The sequence below is a fragment of the Anopheles arabiensis genome, chromosome 2, assembly GCF_016920715.1.
Source record: "Anopheles arabiensis isolate DONGOLA chromosome 2, AaraD3, whole genome shotgun sequence".
Classification (NCBI taxonomy): Eukaryota; Metazoa; Arthropoda; class Insecta; order Diptera; family Culicidae; genus Anopheles; species Anopheles arabiensis.
Window position 1 is genome coordinate 18098764 of NC_053517.1, and position 13057 is coordinate 18111820.

At 45.1% G+C, this 13057-nt stretch overlaps 2 protein-coding genes across 8 annotated transcripts in view; one reads left to right on the top strand and one right to left on the bottom strand.

Annotated features, from left to right (window-relative positions):
* The window catches only part of LOC120908528 (ankyrin-3), a 123688-nt gene that overhangs the window by 2167 nt on the left and 108464 nt on the right, over positions 1 to 13057 (top strand). For all 7 annotated transcript variants that reach the window (XM_040319643.1, XM_040319620.1, XM_040319623.1 and 4 more), the window contains exon 2: positions 8153 to 9005. In XM_040319643.1, the coding sequence (XP_040175577.1) occupies positions 8586 to 9005 (420 nt within the window). In that variant the 5' untranslated portion in view covers positions 8153 to 8585. The remainder of the gene's footprint in view (positions 1 to 8152; positions 9006 to 13057) is intronic.
* LOC120908531 (CLIP domain-containing serine protease 14D-like) lies at positions 491 to 3853 on the bottom strand. Its single transcript, XM_040319645.1, has 5 exons — positions 3622 to 3853; positions 3149 to 3559; positions 1348 to 1447; positions 965 to 1278; positions 491 to 876 (listed from the first exon to the last, which is right to left on the bottom strand). Exons 1-5 carry the CDS (start codon positions 3698 to 3700, stop codon positions 572 to 574), a joined length of 1209 nt encoding a protein of 402 aa, XP_040175579.1. The 5' UTR covers positions 3701 to 3853; the 3' UTR covers positions 491 to 571.

Consider the following 13057-nt stretch of genomic DNA (forward strand, 5'->3'; position numbering starts at 1 on the left):
AAAGGTCTGTGGCACCGCCACAAGGTACAAGGTACTGTCGTAAAATGTGCTGGCACTTTTGTTTGCCCCAACCTGCGATGATAACTCACTGCGGAGCTGGTGAAAGTACACCAACAATAATTTGGGTGTTGCTTTCTTTGAGGAGAAAGAAAGCACAAGAAAGGCAGGAAGAAAGTGCGGGCCAGTACTTCCAGTGGCTTTAGCCACCGTAGCTAATGCAGCGGAAGTCGTCCGATAACGCTGGTAGCGATGTCAATAAAGTGAAGCAGCATGGAATGCGTGTGTGTTTGACGATTTGTTAGACAGCGACCGAGCGCTAGCTTAACGAGTCTGGCATTTGACGATACATTAAATGGTCGTAAAATGGTGGTTGGCTTTTAAAGTCGGCCTTGCTTAGGTGAGGTGCGTTGATAAGGAGAAAGAGAGAGAGAGAGAGCCCTGTGAATGTGATATAAACGAGGATGAATAAAAGTCTTCATGCAGCGTTGTGTTGGTTCCCTTTCTATACATGTTTGTGTATAAAGCGTTCAGGTGATTTACTGGTACGTTGGCATGCCAGCCTTTTGCCAGCCTACGGTTCCAGATTCTCAACGATCCAGTCGGTAAAGGTGGCCACATTAGTATAGACTGCCGGTTCGCCGACGATGGCACACTGCTTGCGGAAGCTGCCGACACCCATCAGGTACCAGGCGCCATCTGTGCCAGACTGGTACATCAGTGGCCCCCCGGTATCCCCTCGGCACGTGTTCTGCTCACTCCAAGGCATCGCACAAATCTGCTCCCCATCAATGCTGGCGTGTGGGTACCGATCGCGGCAAAGCTCCCGTGCGACACCAACCGATACATAATTCCATTTGTTATCACCACCACCACCAGCTGGAATAGAAACGAGAAGAGAGAGAAACTGGGTTTTAATGATCGACGCAAAGCTTGATTTACTGCACACAGTGCATAATGTACGTACCGTCGGGCGTTTTACCCCAGCCACTCTCGTAAAAGCTTCCGTCCTGCTCTGTGCTATAGCCCACCCAGTTGGACGTATTCAGGGGCAAACAGATCGGTGCAACCGACTCACTAAACTCGACCCTGCGGGCTAACCGCAGCAGGGCGATGTCTTGCTTGACGGCCGGCGACCCGGTACCGGTGTAGTTGGAGGGTACGGTAATCTTTTCGATGGGAATGTCCTCCACCGGGCTGGCACATTCGGTAACGCCGGCAGTGGAGTCGTCACAGTCTGGATCGGTTTGCAGATTCAATTCGCCTACCCTTACGGACACGCTGTAAAGAGAGCGAACTGGTGTTTCTTTTGCTAGCTGTGAGAGTCGTTGATGGTGCCATGCTTCTTACATTGTCCATGTTTTCTTGATGCCCATAATGCAGCGGGCGGCCGTCAGTACGTATCGATCACTGATCAGTGATCCGCCGCAGTGGAAACGATGCTCACCATCTGTTAGGAGCGGTGGAAAATAGAAGCGCAAATTATTCATTGGCAATGGAATCAAATTGTTTTTAAATACTTAAGAAGCTTTATAATCAATTCTTGATATTCTTTGGTGGTTTCTTCTATGAACCACGATTCTTTCTGCTTCTTAATATTTGGCAAAACAACCGTTGTCGGTCAAGGAATGTCTGTACCGCCACTAGTGAGCTTGGGTTTCAGTGACTTATTTATTACCCGTAGCAGGATAGTCAGTCCATGTTACAGGGGTACGTTCCATTTTGGGCTTGAACTCATGACGAACAGGTTGTTAAGTGGTACGAGTTGACTCTTGACGGTCTCTTTCATTTGTCGGAAGGATTCATGATTCTTTAGAGCTGTTTTAAACTTTCAATCAATTGATCAAAATAATTCATTAATTAGACGAGCTACGTCAATCGTGACACATTTATAAATCTTAATCAATAAAACAGTGCGTCTTGGTTATTGATATGATAGATGCGTGGGCTGCTACAAGGCCGGACAGTATCGATTGGACAGATTTTTCGGCTACGTGTGGTACTAAAAAGTCTTGAAGGTCTGTGTATAGTTCGGCGTGACCGCGTAGGTAATTACGCCGTAAGGAAGACGAAGGAGAGGAAGTAGAAGCTACCCAACTAAGAAGCCGTCGACTGGTCATAGACCTTTGTCGTGAACGATCTAGTGGAATTAAATTAAAAGCTTCAAACTATGTTACTGGTGCTGGGAATGATTTGATTGTTTTTGTGATAATTTTGATATAATGATTCTCATGAATCACGTTCATTAATTGGATCACGATTCTAATAATCCACTAATGGCTGCAAATTTTTAAGAAACATTAAGCCAGCTATGTTCTAGGCATTGCATACAATAGGTAGTGAATTCGCATCGGATTTGTATTGACGGTTCAAAGAATATCTGTGAAACGCAGTGATATCTCTCTAAGGTCCGTATCTTCCGAAATCTTCAAGGGACCGTAAGCTTAGAGAGGTATTGAAGGAGATATGTATAGATATTGAGATATGTTAGAGAAAACCAGAGAAAGTTTGGATTTGGAGCATCCAAGAAGCCACGGGAAAAACCAGGCTTCCTTTGACCAATATTTTTGTGAGCTGTCATTGAATAATTAAACTTATAGAATTTAGGGTCCAAATCGCATCGGTACAATCGTCAACTCGAACGACTCAACAACATGCCCGTCATGGGTTCAAGCCCATAATGAACCGTCCCCCCGTAACAAGAACCGGCTATCCGGCTGCGTGGTAATGATTTAAGTCTCCCTTAAGGAGACGTTCATCTTGAAGAGACATACAGTGTATGGAATATGACGGGTCGTCTAAATGTTCATCTTAAAGAAACAATTTATCTTGAAGAGACTACATGTTACAGAGATTTCACTGTATCATCATTCTTACTGTTATTTTAGCTAATATGATTATAATTATTAACATTCAGGCGTGTTTTATTCTACCAATCTAATCATCTCTACGTTGTGGCATTTGTTGGGTTAAGATCACTTTGGAGCCCAACATTCAAAACAAGCGAAGTTATGATTATTGTTATGCGAAATAAGAAAGGGGGACGACTTATTGAACAAGATAGGTCGTCATAATTAATTCAATGACGCCTAAAGAAATCTTTACACTGTTTATAGCAATAACAATAGAATATAGGTAATTTTCAACTCACCTTTCGTCCGATGCTGTATCAGCACATTCCAGGGGAAATGAAACAGCTGAGCCAGCTCGCCACGGATCGGTCCGCGATACGTATCCACACCACACACCTCTGGCAGCAGGCCACGTTTTTCCTCCGGCGTGCTGAACCGATTCTCTACCAACCCATCAATCGTTTCCCCGTCTACCAGCAGCCCATCGATGCTGCCGCTGCTGCTGCTGCTGTCCGCGGTAATGTTCGGTGCATTGCAACAGACCAGCGCCTTGGTTTCCAGCATACCGCACCGTATCGCTTCCAGATAGCGAATATCGTTGTTCGAGTGCTTCTGCTTCATCAGCAGAGCGCGAGCGAACGGACATTCGCGCACCAGCACACAGGTTCCCGGCTCTCCATCACCGCCCGGTGTCTTGCAGCTGGAAAGATCTGAACAGGCTTTGTTTGAACCACACACTACACTGTTTTAGCCGCTCCAGTTGTGTACCTACATTGTGCCACCGTGACAGGAAGCTGTGAGCAGGAAGCGATGAAACACAGCACGAGTATTCGCCAAATCAGTGCGCCCATTGTGCACGATGTGAGGGACGCTTCGGTCAACAGTTGCAAAAAGAAAGAAAGAAGAATCACACTCTCGAAAACGTTCTGGCCGGTTTCTGCGCTCGGAGCACCAAACCTGTTAAGCGGTTGGATGCGTTCCAACGACTGACCGGTGGCGCCGGTCGACTCAAAGCACCCGGTTCTAGAACCGATTTAATGCCCGCACGAAACCTGTTTTCTTGCCCTGTCATTCTTGCCCGGGCTGTACGTGTGACGGAGATACCGATGCTTTTGCATAGAGCCCGCGCCCGGGCAGTTTCGCGGTCGTGCAGGTTAGTTGATAACGTCTGGGCATTCTGCGCTGGGAATGGGAAGGTAGACAGAAGCTTTGGCTATCGCGAGCCGGTGATGATGAGATGATAATCAAACCATCTACACGTAGGAAATACCGATGGGTTTTTTTTATTGTGTTTTGTTTGTTGTTTTATGTTCTCCGTTTTTTGCTACAGTCGTCGTTTTGGTTTCGGTGCTACTGGAAAGTGGACCGGCCTCAAACAGGTTCTACTGGCGGGAGGGCAGTTCTCCGTCTTTATGCTGTTTGTCGTTGCTTTCAATCAACCCGGTCGCGGGGTGGGAAGACCCCACAGATGAACTCCTAATTTGTTGTGTTTCGCTGTTTCGCGCTTGACCCGCGATGATAATGGGGTCGACGTCGGAACGGTGTTCTACGCGTTTGCTAATAAGTTATGCAAAGCAAACAATCTCTGTAGTATGGGATGTTAATAGATTACGGCGGGAGGGAATTAATAAGGTGCATTGGGGAAGATCTGGTTTTGAAGTGGTGAGTAGCGCCTAGCTATTCGATGAGTAAGCCGTTTGGAACGTTTATGTTTACAATTTCACTCGAAATGTAAACGAAATTTAATAGCACAGCATAAAGTCGAACCTGAAAACATTTAAAAGCATTTTGTAGATGTGATCGTTGCGGAACTAACATTTTTTGTAGTCCCTAAACAAGAAATAAGGATTAAAAACGACCGCTGTTTAATCTTGTCGCAGCTAGTTTATAATAAAACTCAAATCGAATACAGGATTAAAGGATAAAAAATAGAGAAAAACAAGCAATATTTAGAACAAAAACAGGGAACAGAAAAGAGATGGAAAAAAACATTTGAAAACAATTTTTTACATCTACTGCATATTCCAAGGCAAAAGCACACTTTAGTAAAAATTAATATAATCATAGTTTCATACTGTAGTACAACAGTTTTTTTTTTATAACGCTACAACTATTTTATAAGTGCTATTCATTTAGACTGTAATAACGTCAAATTGTTCTAAATGTACCAAATCCAACTCAGTGTTTTAATTAATTTTGTAGCTACAGCAACCGATTTGAATCACAACTTCAAAATCAATCGCATTTAATATTCGAGTTTTCCATTCTATTTATTAATACGATATAAATGATTTTCCCAAATAAAACAACAATATGTCACCCACGTATCGACCACCAACACAAATGTGAGGAGGGACCTCCAACAACATATTGCCGGAAAAAAAACGTAGTGAAACGTTGTCCAGGACCGGCTGAAAATTAATTTCCTTCACTCGACCATTTAATCGCTCCGACCGTTGCGAACACAATCAAGGACCAACGCGCCATAGTGCGAGCAACAACAACAACAACAACAACAGGGAAAAAGGATCCCATGTCTGGTTAGTGTTTCATGTGCTTGCTCAGCGCTTTAATTAAAGCGACCATAAACGTTATCGGCATGGATGGAAAGCTGGTTTTATATTTAGATCATCACATCTCAACTTATCTCATCGGAACGAAACTCGCTGTGGGTAGCAGTGTGGGGCATTTTGTTCATCCATTTTTTCTTCTTCCTCTTCTTCGTCCCGTGCTTTGCTGCCTATCCTGGGTGGCATGTATCTAATGGGAGACACACCAACCCCTTCTTCCGAGCCCTTTCTAGCTCCGATGGTTTATGTTGAATTCATTGAAATTCGATCAATTCGCCAGATTGTCGCCTCTGGTAGGTCTGGGGTTTGGGTTTTTGCACCGCTTTTGCTGGTAGTAGCTGTGCCGGCTGTCGCCGGAAGCTGCGCAGCGTTGGGCACGTGGCGATGGGCTGCAGTGAATAATGGAGGAAGTGGGTTCAATTTGCCCACTGCCGGATGTGTCCCGGCATCGACAGCAGGCTGTACGTAATTTTGTACTCACATCCTTTATTGCTCTAGTGGCCAGGGAAGCCCAGGGAAAGCTTTCGCAGCGCGTGGGTGGTGTACGAAGGGGGACAGCTACAGTATGGCAACGAAAGGTTTGAATTTTGTATTTTGCCCCAATACGCCCGCCATTCGTGCTTTCTCTGCCTTGCACGGTTCATTAAAAGTTCATTTGACTAAGCACTTTAAATGCGGCTTAACATCGCCCGACGGATCCACGTACGGGTGAGCATCGGGGGAATTGGTTTCGCGTTTCGTATTGGAATACGGTTTATATGATACGCATCAAATAACAACGCCAAATGGTGAAATTTCAGTATCAAAGCCTAAGCACGCGTAGTTTGTGAAGTTTTGGTAGCTTGACGAACGCAGCGAACAGAACGGATCGGGCTAATCGTCCTGAGGACAGTGCAATTTGATCTAGCCACCACAATAGATCAATGTGATTAGCGATGTGAGGAAATGTATAAGCAGATTGTTCATTGAATCGTTATTGAATCAATCCTAAATTTAAAACTTATTTGTAGTGCATTATGACAGTGAGACATCTTCATATATACTTGACCTTCATACATATTCATAGTAATGAATTTGAATGTTTTATATTTCCTTTGAAGAGATTATACATTGTTTTATTAGCTTTTTATGTATTTTGTATAATCGTTATTTTTGTTTTTACTAACCATAAATGTATTAATTTTATATTTATATTATTAGTGAGTTTCACATTCGTCAACAATATTCTGTATCATATTTAAGCCACGCACAACGTTTACCCGGAAGGTTAATAACGTAAAAGCTTCGTATGAAAGCTTGTCACTTCGGTCGCCAGGCTCGTGCTGGAAGGCTATAGAATGCAGACCGTTTCCTTCGCAACAAAGTTAATGTAATAAGCCACTTTTATCAAGCCACAATGCCTTACAGTAGTAGTGGAAGGCAACCGTTAACGCGCAGCAAACTTGGCAAGAAAACAGGGTCAAACGGTACCCGTTCCGTTTCGTGTCCAGTCGTTCGTTGTTTGCTGCCTGCTTCTCTCTCCCTCAGGCCATCCCTCAAACCACTCTAATACAACTGCCTACAGCAACCTGGAGGCTCTAGCAATGGTAAAGAGGGGGAATTTTTCGCAAACGATCCTTCATCACGCATGCTAACCGGAAATACGACGGTACCTTACCGATATGATGGTGGCTTTGGTAAAGCCGCTCCATCCGCCCCAATTACACTACTCAACAACTCCACTGGCGGGCGCGTGAACCACGTGAAGGCAAAGCGTCAGACACGTGGAAGCGAAGCGCAGGACGCAGGACTCTCGCTGATTATGAGTCAAATTAAGTTTTATTATTATCCGGGTCAGGGGAGAGAGCGGATGAAGCGTAGCGCCAGCCCACCGTCTGGCGACCCGGCACAACACAGCACGCACCACCGAGCAGCAGTAGTAGTGTCCCGGCACCGTCACGTGACCAAGGCTGCAGCCAAGCGACGGTGGAAGCTTTTCCGACGCGAGTTTTCCCCCATTGCGTCCGGGTGTTCGCAGCGTCTGGAAGCTACACGCGCTACACACTACGCATCCTTTCCGTAACGAAAGGTCTTCCTGAACGGTTTCACAGCACCACAGGATTGGAGACGGGGCGGGTAGTGGGCGATAAAATTGCAGGAACGATCTGTGCCTGCCAGCGGCGAGGAAGAGAACGGAAGGAAGGATGATGAGATGGCGCGACAGAAAAGTAACAGCACCGCCTCACACGACGGTTTGCTGCGTAGAGGTCATGTAGAGGAGAAAAATGGGTGGCGCTGTGGAGTAGAGTGATTCGTTCGGCGCAGGATCCGGCCCTTCCGGGACGTGGGGCTCGTATCGGGACGGGACGGGGTAGCGGAGTCTTGGTGTACGGTGGTGCATGCATTTTTGAGGCCAGCAACCGTTTGGCGCCAGTTGGCTCTGGTTCGCGCTGCCACGGTGTTTGATCAGATTGTTTGCTCCTCTCGCTTGCGGTGGAGTTGTTGCCGACGGGTGATGCGCGCAGCCCAACAATGTAGTGTTTGGTCTGTGGTCGTTCTAGTGGTAAGATAAAAGAAAATGGATCGGTTTTGTTTAGCTGGCCGTTTTTGCTGTAACTTAAAGGAGCAGTTTTGAGCAAAATGGAATGCAATTCAAGCACAATTCAAATTATTTCAACAATAACGGTTTTATTATTTATTTAAATTTTGCTCGCACTAATTTCTGCCCTTTGGTTCAATCTTTTCTACTTTCAGATTAAACAACAACAAGTAATACAAAATAACTAGTGAATTTTTGTGTGTAAAAGTGGTGCAATACTTAAGGCTTTCTAATATAAAGGCAGTCGCAGTTCATTCGTTAATCTCTTTAGTGGTTGTGTGAGTGTGTGTGTGTTACTTATATTGTGCAAAAGATAAAAAAGGTGTATAATATATAGCTGTTATTTAAAAATTGTGCCACAGCAGCGTCATTGTGCCGCATTGTTATACTAATCTTGCCAGTGTATCGTGCTTCTACTTGGAAGAAAAGCAAGCTCCCCGTTCTCTACACTCTACACTCGTTAAAACGTTGCAGTTACGCATAGGCGGCTAGTGAGCAAAGTTACAATTCCGATTTTACCCTTAACACACCCCCCTTCCCACCCTATACATTCCTTCCCAGGCGGTGTGATACAGTGGGCCGAAGAAGATGGCCCAATTTGTGACACACATCCAGCCGACGCTGATCGAAGCGTCCCAGGGGCATGTGCCGCACCATCACGGGCACCAGGTAGGGGTGCCGCACACGTCCCATCTGCCGCACAGTGGGCACAACATGCCGTCGCCCCCGACCCACCACGGCCACAGCCACGGGCATGTGCACGGCCATCACCATCATGGGCAGGGCGGGTCGCTCGTCCACAGCGCCAGCCGGGACATGTCGAATGCGAAGGGTTCGGGCGGCCACAAGGCACCGACGCATCTGCCCCTGTCGCCCAAAGCGGACGACCAGCACCATCATCAGCCGCACTATCAGCACGTGGAGGGATACTATCAGCACGCACCGATGCATTACTACCAGCAGCAGCAGCACCATCACGGGCATAGTCATGGACATCATCATTCCGGCGTAAGTACAGCACAGTACAGTTACATTGGATAGCCTGGCGTATGCAATTGTTGGTGTTCGAGGAGGGGGGATTTATTTAATGAACCTGGAACCGGTTGGTGGTAAGCCTAACTATACCTTGCGAGTACTTTCGTTTTGGGGGGGTGAAAAAATGAAAGGAAAACGCGCTATTTATGAACTAAGCGATGGGATGCTTGGCGAAAGAATTGTTTATCGTACAACCTTTCCGCTTTATTCTGTTTATTCAAGCTGCATAAACAATGAAACTCAAAGGGGTGCCGTTTATAGGTTTTTTTTTTTTTAATTTTAATAAACGCTAAAACTCAATGCCCTACACTGCATTAGTTTGAAAGCTTTGTTTACACGGTTCAGTAAATGTTCCCAGATTGCTTCCCAAAAGCGAGTCATGCTTGTGTAAATGAAAGATGAAAGGACATGAAATAAAATAGAGCAATGGTCCAATTTGGCATGACTGGTCGCATAAACCCTCGTCTCGTCTAATGGTATAGCGTGTTACCGCTCGTTTAATTCGTTTACAAGTTTTAAACAGGCAAACATATATTTGGTAAGCGGCTTTTGCTCTTCAAAACGCAAAGGATTCCTTGCGCCATTTCCACGATCCTGGCACGCCATCACTCGTGCTCTTCTCGTGTCTCGTTTTCCGCCTCGATAATGTTCTCTTTTTATGCTCTTTCTATATCTTTATTTTTCATTTTCATTTGCACGATGATAACTAGATTATTCGGTAGTTTCTGCCAGCTTACGATTGATGCGTGGCCGTTGAATATTGTTTATCAACAAGGCGCTTTACCGAATCGCTACAATAGCAGCACGCGATTCATACAAAAATACAACAAAAGCACCATCGCACGAGTTTGATGCTAAAGTGCTCCAGCATGCCATCATGTGCCGGTGTGTGCATTTCCCCACAGAGCATGAAATCTTTCGTGCCGAATTTAGTTCATTCGCTCGATTGTTGTACAGTTGTACACAACGTTATGCATGATTCAGTTCCATCCCCAACAGTGTAACACCGCTGCAAGTGTGCAAATTCGATTAAAAAGTTGAAAATTTATGGCCCACCATCGGTTTATCCTGCCAACTACCGCAAATGTTCCCCGCAGCAAAGGTAAGCCGGTTTCGTTACAGTTTTACGCTCGTGAAGGGGTTAGGTAGGTTAGTTTGCGCGTGCAGCACACAGTCACCATTTAGCGGGAGAGGAAAGAACTCATGGAAGTTTGGTGGTCGGTTGGTTGGCGTTAAATTATGGCACCAGTTCGGGAAATGCCCGAATGCCGAAAGGAGGAGGATGGCGTGGCGGAATACAACACGAATGAGGATTCTGGCTTCTGCTTTTGGTCATGTAACTAAAGTTTTCTCTTTAAGCAGACGCTTTCGACCCACTTTTGGGAAGCGTTTTGGGCGAACTTTATACCACGCGTTAGTGAAGCGCCAATTGAGAAGTTGCGTGTGTGTTGGCCAATTGCTGACCAACCGACGGTCAAAAAAAGGATTAACAAAGCATCGTACCGAAACATTCCATCTAAAAAGAAATGTAAAAAGAGAACATAGTTGTTGTGTCAAGCTAAACTAGTTAACGTGTTACTTGGAGTACATATTTCTTGAGCAAAGTGCCACCGGTCACGATCACTGGACGTGCTTTTGGTAATCCTTTGTCTGCACCATAAGCTAACAAGTTAAATAATCGTTTTTTTTGGTAGTTTTGACTCCTTCTGGGTGAAAAAAATGTTTCAGTCTACGTTGTACTCACTCCTCACAAGCGTGTCAGAATCGAATCTGTAACCCCCCGGAGCGAACACTATCGTTTCGAATAGTCACAACCCAAATGAATAGTTTGAGAGCATACAAAATACAAGGGCACTAAATCGTAAATCATATTGGACGGATAAGCAATGAACTAACAATCGCAAAACCAAGGAAACAAAAAAAAAAAAAAATGTTACACCACCACATGCGCCTGGCAGGCGTAAATCAACGCCGGTAAGCCAACACGCTCAATCACGTGCCGATGCGAATGCTGTCGGAATTCATAACAAGATTATAAACGAACAAAATTGGCCGAACGGAAGCATCAACCCACTACCCAGCCGTACGGCAAATCAGGGCAAAGTAGCATCTGAAAATGTACGGTAGGAAAAAAAATTATCCCGATAGAACAGAGACCCATAGAAGAAAGCTTTGGGTATTTTTTTAAAAAATATTTTCCTTTTTTTTCGACAAACGGCTTTGATACAAAGCTTGTTCTTTCGTATGGGTTGGCACTGGGTAAAGTTGGCCACCGTAGTGCTGTAATTATGCTCAAATGTTACGTATTATTGTTATTAGTTTGCTCAACATATTTTGTTGACACGCTGCCAAACCGAATTATGTGCGAAAACTTTTCTGCAAACACAGGAAGCCAAGTTGTGCCAACTGTCGGGCTTGTGGCCCAATAGTGCGCCTACACCAAATCTTCGTCTTTTATCCGATTGAAGGTACCAGACCTCCCGCTGCACAAAGCATCTCTCTTTTTGTTATTGCTCTTGCTGGCGTTAGAAAATGCTGGCGAAAAGTGAAATGGTACAATCAAGACACAAGTGTGTTGCAGGAAGTTTCTTTGTAGAAACGAAGATGAGACCTACCCGAAGCGTAGAGTGTCACGGTTGGAAGGAGCGGATTTTTTCCTATCCATTTCAGAACGACGGCTGGCGCCACACAACATCTCGATCGCTGGAAACTGGCCCAAATCGCGTCATGGGTGATCGAGCCATCCGACCGGCGATATTCCGCTTGATGGACGAGTATCAGGTTTCAGTCCGCATTCAAGTGTGTGCATTCGGGTGCTACCGTAAGGAGTAGCTTCAACTGCACCATTCGTTACGAGCCCCGTGGCCTCCTTCCTTTAGGGCAATGGGAAGCAAACCTGACCTACCCTAAGCGGGCCTGCTTCCGCATTCCGCAGAACGGAAGTGCACTCCCACGGCGTGTGTGTAACGTGTGTGTGGGTGTGTGACACAATTTATATGCTTGGCCAGTGGAATACGGTTGTTCGTGGTAGAGAGGTTCGCCGGTGCACTGCAGTGGTCGTTTATCGTTTCCGGCCCCGTTTTTGATGTACCGGCGGAAGTAGATAAGTGAAGAAACGACCTCGCCCACCGTAAAGGTGCTGTGTCTGTTTTCCCAGGGAGACGGGACGGGGGGCTACGTGATGGATCCCGATAGATTGGGTTGGCCCAGCACTCTAAATGGCAAATGTTATGTAACGATTGATGCAAACCACAGCTGGATGAGGATTTGTTCGTTGCACCGGCCTTGGCCTGGTGCTTGTAACCACGTAGGCAGGTGCGTCACCCGTAGGCACTGCACCGGTACTAAATATGCTTTGATAGGTCATTGGATCACACGGCCCATGGTAAACAGTGACAATGTGAGTGTGGGTGTGGTTTTAATGCAGTGGCTTTTAATTTAACCCCTGCAGAAAATGTGATGAGGGGGTGATTATAATAACTATGATGAGTACTGTACCGGCATCGTTTAGATCAGGCGACGGTAAAGTTCGCCACACGGGTCAAACAAGACCCGCAAGTGGAGCTCAAACGGCCGCCCGAAACTATTTGAACAACATTTTGTTTGATATTTTCACAATGTAATATTTACCATTTTACTGATTTCGTTCATATTGATGAATTTTTGGGATTACTTTAAAAAAAAAAACGAATGACTGACTTAATAAGAGTGTTTATAATCTAACAGCTGATTGTACTAATATCAAAGATTGGACAATTTTACAGCTTTTTTTTAAGGAATATAAAAACATTGATTAGGATAATGGCTGCGAGGAAATTAAGAATGGAAACTTTTTGGGCCTTACATAACATTTTGAAGAACAACGCAAGAATGTTTTGTTATATTTTATTTATGGAACAATAATGCATAGGCTTTATTAATTAATCTAAGTCAATGTATGTGTGTGGACAGGATTATGAATTAAAGCAATGATAATTATTCCGTGGTAATAGTATGGCAAGACTTTGTTATTGAACAATTTGTAA